General features: G+C 42.0%; 1 protein-coding gene across 1 annotated transcript; it reads right to left on the reverse strand.

The window, feature by feature from the left end:
* Window positions 1-6,262: 6,262 nt before the first annotated feature.
* LOC141022740 (uncharacterized) lies at window positions 6,263-12,814 on the reverse strand. Its single transcript, XM_073499001.1, has 3 exons — window positions 12,791-12,814; window positions 11,668-12,705; window positions 6,263-6,370 (listed from the first exon to the last, which is right to left on the reverse strand). Exons 1-3 carry the CDS (start codon window positions 12,812-12,814, stop codon window positions 6,263-6,265), a joined length of 1,170 nt encoding a protein of 389 aa, XP_073355102.1.
* Between the last annotated feature and the right edge of the window lie 301 nt (window positions 12,815-13,115).

The following is a 13,115-nucleotide window of genomic DNA, read 5'->3' on the forward strand; positions in this document are numbered from 1 at the left end:
TCATGGATCCTCCAACATGTTAAGCTTGCTTCCCCTCCTATGCTAGATAAATCTTTTGCACCAAGTAGAGATACTACTTGTGCATCCAAACATCATTTAACCCAGTTTTGCCATGAGAGTCCACTATATCTACCTATGGATTGAGTAAGATCCTTCAAGTAAGTTGTCATCGGTGCAAGCAATAAAAATTGCTCTCTAAATATGTATGATCTTTTAGTGTAAAGACAATAATCTTTATACGAACTTGTGATATGGAAGAAATAAAAGCGACAGACTACATAATAAAGTTCTTTATCACAAGCGGCAATATAAAGTGACATTCTTTTCCATTAAGATTGTGTGCATCCAACCATAAAAGCGCATGACAACCTCTGCTTCCCTCTACGAAGGGCCTATCTTTTACTTTTACCTTCTACCTCTATACAAGTCATGGTGATCTTCATCTTTCCTTTTTACACTTTTTCTTTTTGGCAAGCACTATATGTTGGGGAAAGATCCAGATATATATACCCACTCGGATGTAGGTTATCATAAAGTATTATTATTGACATTACCCTCGAGGCAAAAGGTTGGGTGGCGAAACTATAAGCCCCTATCTTTCTCTATGTCCGACTGAGGCTTTGATCTCATAAGTATCGCGTGAGTGTTAGCAATTATAAAAGACTAAAAGATGGTTGAGTATGTGGACTTGCTATACAAAAGGTCTTACATTGACTTTTTCTGATATTATGATAAATTGCAATTGCTTCAGTGACTGAGATCATAGTTTGTTAGTTTTCATTAAAGTTTCTAATTCATGCTTTACCTTGTGAATGAATTGTTACTTTAGCATAAGAAATTATATGACAATATATGTTGTTGTTTTAAAAATGATCATGCTACCCTCATGTCCGTATTTTATTTTATCGACACCTCCATCTCTAAACATGTGGACATGATTATCGATTTTGGTTTTCGCTTGAGGACAAGCGAGGTCTAAGCTTGGGGGAGTTGATATGTCCATTTTGCATCATGCTTTTATGTTGATATTTATTGCATTATGGGCTGTTATTACACACTATAGTACAATTATGCCTTTTCTCTCTTATTTTACAAGGTTTACATAAAGAGGGAGAATGCCGACAGCTGGAATTCTGGACCGAAAAGGAGCAAATTTGAGAGACCTATCCTGCACAACTCTAAAAGTCCTAAAAATTTACGGAGAATTATTTTGGAATATATAAAGAATATTGGGCGAAGAAAATACCAGAGGGGACCCACCAGGTGGCCACAAGCCTGGGGGGCGCGCCCTACCCCCCTGGGCGCGCCCCTAGGGCTTGTGGGCCCCTTGGCAGGTCTCCAGTGCCTATCTTCTGCTATATATGAAGCGTTTGGACCTAGAAAAAACATAAGGAAGCTTTCGGGACGAAGCACCGCCGTCTCGAGGCGGAACCTTGGCAGAAGCAATCTAGGGCTCCGGCGCAGCTGTTCTGCCGTGGGAACTTCCCTCCGGGAGGTGGAAATCGAAGCCATCGTCATCACCAATGATCCTCTCATCGAGAGGGGGTCAATCTCCATCAACATCTTCACCAGCACTATCTCCTCTCAAACCCTAGTTCATCTCTTGCACTCGATCTTTGTCTCAAAACCTCAGATTTAATAGTGTTGATTACTCCTTGTAGTTGATGCTAGTCCGTTTATTTGGTGGAAAACCATATGTTCAGATCCTTAATGATATTCAATACCCCTCTGATTATGAACACGAATATGCTTTGTGAGGAGTTAAGTTTTTTCCTGAGGACATGCGAGAAGTCTTGTTATAAGTAATCATGTGAATTTGTTATTCGTTCGATATTTTGATGAGATGTATGTTGTCTTTCCTCTAGTGGTGTTATGTGAACGTCGACTACATGACACTTCACCATGATTTGGGCCTAGGCGAAGGCATTGGGAAGTAATAAGTAGATGATGGGTTGCTAGAGTGACAAAAGCTTAAACCCTAGTTTATGTGTTGCTTCGTAAGGGGATGATCTGGATCCACATGTTTCATGCTATGGTTAGATTTATCTTAATTCTTCTTTGGTAGTCGCGGATGCTTGCGAGTGGGGTTAATCATAAGTGGGAGGCCTGTCCAAGTAAGGACAACACCCAAGCACCGGTCCGCCCACATATCAAATTATCAAAGTAACGAACACGAATCATATGAGCATGATGAAATCTAACTTGACAATAATTCCCATGTGTCCTCGGGAGCGCTTTGCTTTATATAAGAGTTCGTCCAGGCTTATCCTTTGCTATTAAAAGGATTGGGCCACCTTGCTGCACCTTAGTTACACTCTTTACTTGTTACCCGTTACAAATTATCTTATCACAAAACTATCTGTTACCGATAATTTCAGTGCTTGCAAAGAATACCTTGCTGAAAATCGCTTGTCATTTCCTTCTGCTCCTCGTTGGCTTCAACATTCTTACTTACCTAAAGGACTATGATAGATCCCCTATACTTGTCGGTCCTCACCCCACGGTGCTGAAGACAGTGCAACTGTCCGTGTCCACTTCGTAAGCACAGTTGGTAATGGAGCCCCTTGCGGTAAGGCATAGTCCAACAATGCCTGCTTCATCTCGCTCGATGACACATCTCTCACTTAACCTCTTAGCTAATTTCTTAAAAAAAATATGATAAATGAGCATCTCACATTACTATACACTAAGGATATCATCACATTCTACACTAAGCATATGACATTACTACACACTAAGCATATCCTCAAATTCTACACTAAGCATATCACAACACATTAGTACACTAAGCATATCACATTACTACACGCTAAGCATACCATAACATTAGTAAACTAAGCATATCACATTACTACAAACACTAAGCATATCATCAAATTCTACACTAAGCATATCAAATTTCTACACTAAGTAACATACCATGACATGGCGGTTAACATTTGTCCTTGTCAGGCAGGTCAGGGATTGCATCCCGACGTAGTCAACAGGTGGAGGAAGTATGTAACATCCCAAAATTCTAAATTTTGGAATGTTATATTAAATAGATAGTTTTGATTGATTGTATGATTGTTTGTGTGAAATTGAGTGAAATTTGAAACTCTTTGAAAGTGAATGAGAGGGAATAAAAGGACTTTCCCAAACTTTCACCTTTGCTTTCTGATCTCCATGAACTCAAATTCTTTTGAGATACAAAACCCTAGAGGGAAGATGTCATGACTTATTCCATTTAAAATGAAAAGGGTTCTGAAAATATTTGAATTTCATTTGGAAATATTTCAAATTCAGAAACTTTATGCAACTCAATAATTTTCATGGGAGAAGATAAAATGACTTCTTCAAACCATATGAAATATGAGTTGGAAGTTTCAAAGAATCAAACTAAAAATCCCTTTGAAATTATTTTTCAATTTGGAGTTATTTGGGTTTTATTCAAATTATTTTTCTCCAAAAATAAAATATATGGAAAATAGGGTAAAATGATTCCCTACATCAAAAAATTGAAGAGAAATAAATTTGAAATCATTTTGGTATTTTTAAAATGATTTTTATTGGGTTTTATTATAGTTTTAGCACTCTTTGTTTTATTTAACTTTTTGTAAAATTTATTTCATGTTAAAAATGTTCATGTTGTAGAAAATCTTTTTCTGAATTTTTTTGATATATAATATGCCCATATATAATTTTTATTATTTGTTGTTTATTTGTATTTTTGTTGTTAGTAAAAAATTATTTAAAAAAGCTTCTTCTCGCCGAACTGGGCTGGCCCAGCCCAGCCGCGCCGTCCCCGACCTCGAGCCGGAGGCCGGATCCCGCACGACGCCGCCGCTGTCGTTTCCAATCGAGACTCCGATCCAGCCGCCCCGCCTTGGCCCCTCCTCCACGCCTCCCGAGGCTGCTCGCCCCCCCCCCCCCCTTTATAAGCTGCGACCCGGCCCCCCCGGACCCCGTCCGCGCCGCATCCCGCCACCGCTCCTCGCCGCACTGCCGCTGCAGCGCTGCCGCCCTCCTTGCGCCGCTAACGCCGCCTGCCGCTGCCCCGCGCCGCAACCCGCCGTCGCTGGAGTTCACCGCCGCCGCCGTCGGTTTTCTCGCCCAAACCGCCGACCGGTAATAAACCGCCGCCAGTGAGGTTTATTTTTAGTTCACCGGTTTAGTTCGTTTTTTTAGAAAAACCTAGATCTGTTTTTTAGGTTTAGTTATTCAGTGTACGTCCGCTTTTCTGTTTCAGAAAACGAACGTTCGTTATTTAGTCTTTTTCTTTTCTGTTAGTTTTAGTCAGGAACCTATCCGCAATTAGTTTACTTACAGTTTAGCCCCTGATCTTCAAACCCTCACAACTTTTTGCTCGCTTATCCAAATCCAACGAAACCAACGTCCACTTCTTCATTATGATCCCCTTTATCCAGTAAAACAACTTAAAATATATTTTTGAAAGTTTAATTTTTTTCAAACAGATTTGAATTTGAACTTCTTTTGTTCATAACTCGAGTTTTATAACTCTAATTTAATTGATCCTTTTCGCAAATCGATGCTCTTGACCTAAAATTTCTGATAAGGCCAAATTTACCCAATTTTGGTACTGTTAGAAATTGTTTTCTATTTCAAGAGTTAATTGCTTGTTTTTGAAGTTTTTTGAGATCTTTTCTTCGATTCTTTTGCATGAGTGCTTATGTATGCAATTGCTTGCTTATGATAGATTGATCGGAGTGTGACGAGTAGAACTATCAGAGTTATGAGCGTGAATCATCTTCATCAATAGTACAAGGCAAGTTCACACTTTGATCATATCCCTTTATTAGCCAGTTTTTATGCATTAGTTTCAATCCTCAAACATTGCATGGTTAGGATTTGATAACATGTGGGTATTGGGAAGTAGCTGATGAGGTAGAACGTATTGTCTTATATTCAACCCTTGGGGGTTACTACGTTATGCTTATACTGCTATGCTATGCTCGTAGACGTGGTTTGGTTTGAGAGAATCCATGAAAGATGTGAGAGTTATTGTTAAACTAAGGTTTAAACTTAAGGTGGCTACTTTAATACACATCTGGGTGGATTGGTTGGGGCACCCCGGGGATACCAGTGGATTGCCTGGACACCTGGGGAATCCAGTGTTGTCCTAGGAGATCCCGGGGTATCCGTGTGATCATCCTATTGGAATGCCACCCAGGCTCAAAGGGATCATAAGATTATTCATGCTAGAAACTTCTGTGTGCAGCCACAAGCCATTATGGGCTCTGGCATAGTTGAGTATGTTGTGTGACCTCTTACAGTGGTAGACTAGCAGATGTAGGGGATGTAGGTGGTACGGTCTACCCATCGTAAGAGTTAATGCTTCTGAAAGACTGTGTCTCGGTCATCCGTTTCTCAAACACCATGTAGTGCGAGAAAACCAACGGAGGAGATCGAGTCTTGTGGGGAAAAGTGCGCAAACCTCTGCAGAGTGTACAAACTAATCATGATTAGCCATGTCCCCGGTTATGGACATCTTGAGTATCTGGTACTTGGATTATTGATTTGATCTCATCACTTTACTTAAATAAATTTGTTGGGTTATTAATATTATTTTGGGATTGAGTTGGGGTTACCTTCTCAATGTTTTCAACAAACTTTGTAGTTAAATAAAAATATATTCTTTGTTGTAGGGAAAATTTGGCTTTATGCAAAAATAAACTTAGAGCCTCCACCAACCAAATATGCATGTAGTGATAGCTTTATTCATCATTGCTCTATGGTGTGAATTTGCCAGTACATTCAATGTACTGACCCTTTGTGGATGCAATGTTGCAGGATTCTTACGACGAGTAAGTGATACGTTAGGATTACGATGTCTACACTCAACTTTGCCGTTGGTGTTGTTGGGACTCCACAACCTTGTTGTTACTTCCGCTATTTGGATTGAGGTAATAGTATTTACGTTACTTTATACATGTGATTTACCTCTATTATAAATCCTCGAGTACTGTATGTGTCAGCATATCGATACAGGGATGACACTTATGCACAGAGACTTTGATCCATTCGGGTCGGTCGCTACAAAGTATGTACCAGAGGTAGACCGATTCGTCCTCACTCAGCCTAATCCATTGGGCATAGAGGGCTTCATCAAGTGGGTCCTCATCATTTTCGCCCTTTGAGTTGAGGTAGATAACAACCAGCCTTGGATTTTGTCTTCTGAAGGAGAAGCTGGTCAGTTCACCCCAGTGAGATGCATGTGGGCGATGAAACGATCCCATTCATCTCCTCCAATCTGGGATATCATTCATCCCTTGTGGACCTCCATAGTGTAGGGCCCTCCAAAAGCGTCGGAGATCACAGTTTCTTGGGTAATAAGGTCATTGAACTCCAATCTCACATTGCAAGGGATGATCTGTGTAAGAAAAACCAAAAAGTAAACACATTGCATTACTGGAAATAGCAAGAAAAACAAAAGAACTAACTATTAGGAGGTTCATGTATTGTGTTACCGCTACATGAACAAAGCACGGCTGGAAGTACATGCCAAACAGCGTGCCACTTGCAAGGTTGGTTGCACACCTTGACTTGCACACTAGACATGGTGGCGGCTGCGCCATTCTACACAAAATATAATTGAAACTAAGTATATAATCAATTTTTACACTAGTAAATCAATTTCTACTAAACATAATTGGAGTTCATTTTACACAAAATATATTGAAAACTAAGTATATAATTCTACATTAGTAATTGTACACACAAATAAATATAATCTACGGAGGGAGACACAAATAAACAAATTCGACACTAGTAATTATAGGAGTTCATTTTATTTGTTCCTAATAATCTAGACACTCAAAATATTTCTAATCAAAATGCATTATAAATATCGGATTCTACACAATATCAATCGGATTATCACTAAAATCTCTACACAAAGCAATCCATGCAACTAACTTTGGGATTCTACACAATACTAATCGAGATAATCACTAAAATTTCTACACAAATTAAAGCAATCCCCTAAATCAACTACATGAATCCCAATGGATCCCATGTGGTGTGTCCGCGGACGGAGGACGCTGGAGTGGAGAGGAAGGAGATGCGATGGGAGGAGTAGTGGATCGAACCTTGGTGCTGGTGAGGGGGGCGACGGGGCGGCGACGGGGGCGGCGACGAGGCGGTGGCGGCAGCTTTGGTTGAGGGGAGTTGTATACGGCCGGGATGGGGTATGAAATGAGAGAGTACGATGAGTTAGGTCTTTTACTAAGTTGACTTAGGTCGGCTATTGCTGGTGTGGGACAAAAGAGCAACGCCATAGCTAATAACAACCCAAATAAAAAAAGACTAAGATTAATGAAAGACTTGACAAAATAAAATACTTAACATTTGAACTAGTGGTAAAGAAATAAAAGTCCTAAAATGATAAAAACACTAAAAATAATGATGAGTACATATTTTGTGACTAGTATAATCATTAAATACTTAAAACACTTGATAAAATGGGAAAATTGTTTCTGGCGTGCATAGAAAACAAATGCCAGCACTAACAAATTAACTATGGCGTGCATACAAAACCAACGCCACCACTATATTCTAAACGGTGAGTACATATGCCAACAGATTTGTGGCGTGTCTAGAAAAAGCTATGCCAACACTAAACATGTAAAGCTGACGTGCTAATTATGCCCACGCCAGCACTATTTTTTTCAAATAGTGCTAGCGTTGATGAAAAATGGCGCGCCACCAACTAAAGTTGTGGCTAGCCGTTGTTCCACTAGTGTCAACAAGGGTGTGGCCTTTGTCCTTGGATGTCCTCCTCTTGAATGTACTTGCAACACCAACCTTGTGGATTGTAGGCTGGGCTCCTTCTCGACCAAGTATCTTGGGATTATATTATCATTGTTTGAACTTACAACGGCGAATTTTTGCCCTACTGTGCTCAAGGGTGGATCTCGTGTGGCTCGTTGGCACAACACCATAATTCCTGTGGAGGAAAAGTCATTATTATTGATTCTTGCTTCTCTAGCTTTCCTACCTACATCATGAGTTTCTATCTGATCTCTGAATGGAATCATGCTAGTTTTGATAGAAATCGTAGTGCTTTCTACTAGAACAATGTTGATAACAAGAAATATAGGGTAGTTAATTGGATTATTATGTGTAGACCCAAAACCAATGGATATTTGGGCATTATGAACACATCCATTATGAATAAGTGCTTAATCATGAAGTGTTGGTGGCACATTCATCACAATTCCCTACATTTTGTCTGGCTTCATATTCTCAAAGCTAATATTTTCCTGACATGGCGCCACTCAATGCTAATTCTAGGGGAGGTTCTCAATTCAATTTTGGAAGTATTTGATGAAATTTTGTGAGGAATTTTGCGGCTTGCTCAAGTTTGAGGTTGGCTTAGGGAACTTAGTTCGACTTTTTTATTGGTGGTAGGGGAATGGCCACCTAGTCGTTCTTTCCCTATTCTGTTAATCCATTGTTCCAACCAAGAGGCCCCCCTCGTGACTAAAAATTGGGACCTTGGTCTACGACAGTTTTCGTATCCAAAATAGATGACAAACTGGCAAGACCTCACTGCCCTTTTTCTTCCCTCTAGGAGACTCTAGATCAGATCTTGTGGCCACATTATTCTTCTGGCGAATTCTTAGTCAGGTCCCTTTATTTGAAAATGGTGCAGGGGCACGTCCTAACCAGTTCATAGATGTTCGGCGGCCCGTATTCCAGTTAAGATAAACTTATTTTCTTTGGCATACAATCATGTTACGTTTCCTAGCTAGGGACCAAATCCTTAGTCACAATGGCAATGCAACGGCAGGATGTTCAATAGGTTTTCACTTTGCTATGTTTGCATGTGAACCTTGGCATTGTATTATCCATCTTCTTGAGTGAAGTTATCGATATAGTAGTATCTATAAAGATGGGCAACTACATTTTTCTCTAAAAAAACACCACACGTACGGACTCACATGGCGTTTATCGAAGACATGGCTCGAGAAACTCGAACACTGATGAACTAAAATCGTCCATGCGCTATGTGTCTATCACTAAAAGAAATTTCTTTTTTTGCCAACACATTGAACATTTCAGACAAGCCCCTCTATGCCTTACTCCCTACCATGTTTGTCATTACGGCCGAGCCTCGGGCTCTTGTGAGTGAAGTGCTTGCTTCTGGTATCACTGACATGGGCGTTGTCAGATCGCATTCCCCCATAGAACGTGTTTCCCTTGGTGGGGACCAAGATTCCATCAGCTCGGAGCTGGAGTCGTCGGTTCAATTCTCGGTCAAATCTACCTATGCCAAGCTGGTTCGTGGGCCTAATATCTGGTATACCATGGCACTTTGGGCTTCTTGGGTGCCCCCTAGAGTACAAACTCTCCTCTAGCAAGCGGCTTAGGACTGTCTACCTTCTGCTATCCACCTTAAAAAATGCAACGGCCCATGCAATGGATGTTGTGTTTTGTGTGGTATGTCGAAAGACGCTAATCACATCTTGCTTCGATGTGCCCCCACCAAATTCCCGTGGAGCTGTGTGCGCAACTGCTTTGACACTAGTTGGAACCCTACCTCTATGACCAAGATCCTTACGTTGTTAAACAACTCCCACAGGCAACATCATCGTTTAGCTTGGAGAACGGTTAGTGTTTTAGCTTGGGCGCTTTGGACTACTCAAAAGAAGCTGGCCACTTAAGGATCTATTCCGTCCCACCATGCTAACTCTTTTTTTAAATGGTCTTTATTTTTTTAGAAGTTGTGACCTCTAGTGAAGACGAAGGACGGTAGGTGGCGACGGCTACCCTTCTCAAGATCACGCAGCTTCACGTCATCCATAGGAACACTTGAATTGGAGCTCGCCGCCCGATTGTTTAGATAGCACTCATCCATTAGTCACGAGTTGTATCCATACTTTTATTCTTCTTATTTGGTTTGTAAAACTTTAACACAGCTGTATCTTGCCTTTTGTTGGCTTTATGTTCAAACCAGACGCTCCTTGTGTCTGTTTTCTAAAAAAAATAAAAGAAACTCAGCTTAAGCAAAAGCGTGCAATGACCCAATTAGATTATCGATCCTACCGTATGTGTGTTCCATCTATTTCCTCAAGAAGTTTTGATAGTTTAAATTAAACTGCCAAAACGTCTTATATTTTGGAACAGAGTGAGTACTAATCATGGAAGCAAACAAACTTATTTTTATTTTGAGATGGAAGCAAGAAAACTTAGTAGTTTTGAAACCACAAATTGACCCCGTACAACTCATTAAACTACTCACTGAGAATGGAGTATGGCAGGAAATCATTCGCAACACGTATGTGGGATCCAATGCCATTTCTCAAATTCATTGGAAACCTGAGGATTCACATTTTTGGAGTGGTGTCATGAAGGCCAAGGAATTCTTCTTCCAATTTGGGACCTTCTTGGTTAGGGACGGTGCTCAGGTTCGTTTCTGGGAAGATACCTGGCTAGGGAACACTCCACTAATGGTGCAATATCCAAGCTTGTACCGGATCGTCAGACATAAATTTGTCACGATCAAACAAGTCTTAGGACAGGAAAACCCTGATATTTCTCTCCGTAGGGATCTTTTGGGGACTCGTCTGACAGCATGGAATGAATTACTCACTCGCCTGGAGGACATTCAACTGTCAGATGAGCCGGACACTTTTCGATGGAACTTGCATCAGAATGGCAAATTTTCGGTCAAATCCATGTATGATGCAATGGTTCATTGTGATGTTCCAGTAGATAACATGAAATTGTGGAAGCTAAAAATTCCCCTAAGGGTGAAGATTTTCCTCTGGTTTCTTAACAAAGGAGTCATCCTAACTAGAGATAATCTGGCACGACGAAACTGGCATGGTTCCAAGACATGTGTCTTTTGCCAACATGACGAGTTTATCAAACACCTATTTTTTGAGTGCAAGTTCGCTCGGGCAGTTTGGGCTATGGTCCAAGTAGCTTCGAATTTATACCCACCACGTAGTGCACGGAATATGTTCGGCAACTGGTTGCGGGGTATAGATAAACAATTTTCTGCACATATTCTTGTGGGAGCGGCGGCTTTATGCTGGGCAATGTGGCTTACCAGGAATGATGTGGTTTTTATCAATAAATGTGTCTCATCTCCTATGCAGGTTATTCATGTATGTACACGATGGCTCCGTACTTGGTCTATCCTGCAGAAGCCGGAAGACAGGGACATTTTTATGATGGCGTCTACACAGCTGGAGCGTACGGCCAGGGAGGTTTTCTACCCCCATGGATGGCGGTGTGATTTACGGATAGGATCTACCGCTCCTTAGGCTGGACACGATTTATTGCTGGGCATTGTATCAAATTATTTTATTTTTAGGGTGCTTTGGACTTTTTGGCTGTGTGCATCTAGCTATGCAGAAGTCGGGCTTTCTTTCAATATGATTGTATCACCTCGATATATCTATTCAATGAAAAGTCCTTTATCGAAAAAAACAACTCATTAGTCAGAGACAAGACCCCGCATCGCGCTAGTTATCTTTTTTTCGAGGGAAAGCAAAGCTTTATAACTTAACGGTGCTCGGGCAAATCGCCCGAAACACAAAGCACCACACGGGGCGGTACATCAGAGTCCCACATCATGCACTCATTTGGTAGGCAATCTCGCCCTACCTGAGCAAGTTCATGCGCTACAGAATTAACTTCGCGACGACACAACATCACCTGTTGCCTAGAGAACCACATCTTAAGTTGGAACTTAGAGTCTTCGATGAGGGCCGCATACGGGGAGGATTCCACCCTGCCAAGATCGAGAGCTTCTTGTAGAAGTTTGGAGTCCGTTTCAAACACCACACGGAGCGCGCCAAGTTCAGCAGCCGTGCTTATAGCTTGGGTGAAAGCTACCACTTCAGCGCCGAAGGGGTCGGCCACCTGCTCAGTTCTGCCCGCCCAAGCCGAGATCACGTCTCCAGAATCATCACGAACCACCACTCCCCAGGTTATTGACCCCTCGCCAGGTCTGAAGCCACCGTCCATGTTCACCTTCAGTGTGCCAGGAGATGGTGGGTGCCATTTCAGCTGTTCCCTCTTTCTCTCTTTGGCGCTGAAAATCTGCAGATATTCCATGGTATAGGACAGCACGCGTCGGGTTAGCTCGTCAGAAGGCACTGCCAATTCTGCTTCCCTCACCTTATTCCGGTTGTTCCACCAGTGCCACCACATGGTGAGTATCTGCACCCGCTTATTTTCGTGTAGCCCCCATAAGTAATCAAGCATGACATGCACAGATGTTATTTCTTCGAGGTCTTGCCTTTCCTTCTCCAGCCCAAGTGCTCGCCACACTGCTTTCACTGACTTGCATTTGATGAAAAAGTGCGCCCCATCCTCGCCAGCACAGCCGCATAACAAGCATTTCGTGCTCTCAATCTTCATGCCTCTCCTTATTAGGTTTGTGCGGAATGCCAAAGACTCATGCTTCAGACGCCAGGTGAACATTTGGATTTTTCGTGGGCATGGGAGTTTCCGGATTTGCTTCCAAGACGGATCCACACATTCATTGAGATTGCCGGCTATTGCAGTGCTGCTCCCAGTATTTCCCTGGCTGTTTACCCTGCCGAGCTGAACCTGTAGCTTGTATGCGTTGCGGACCGAGTGTTGTCCCTTGTTGTCGTAGTGCCATGCAGTAAAGTCACTCACCCCTTCCTGGAGGGGGATTTGCAGGATATGTCGAGCATCATCCGGCCAGAAGGAATCATTCGCAAGCTGTACATCCCAGGAGCCAGTAACCGGACAAATGAGCTCACTGACATGAGTGAGGATGTTCTATCCTCGTGGGGTAATAACTTGCCTCGACCATGCCCTCGGGATCCATGGGTCCGACCAAATCTTTACTTGCGTGCCATCACCAATGCGCCATATGTATCCTTGTTTAACTAAGTCAAGACCATGCAAAATACTCCTCCACGAATAGGATATACCCTCCCGGGGTTCTGCCTCCAAAATGGTGCAGTGAGGAAAGTAGCGAGCCTTGAGAATACGTGCACAGAGGCTGTCCGGGTTTTGCAAGAGGCGCCACCCGCGCTAGTTATCTAGCTAGAATGAGCTAGTATATTTGTTTGCGTTATTTGGATTAGGACGTCTTTCAGCTTTCGTTTTCTCGGCTTAAATGGCCT

Source organism: Aegilops tauschii, chromosome 5 (assembly GCF_002575655.3).
Source record: "Aegilops tauschii subsp. strangulata cultivar AL8/78 chromosome 5, Aet v6.0, whole genome shotgun sequence".
NCBI classification, from domain to species: domain Eukaryota; kingdom Viridiplantae; phylum Streptophyta; class Magnoliopsida; order Poales; family Poaceae; genus Aegilops; species Aegilops tauschii.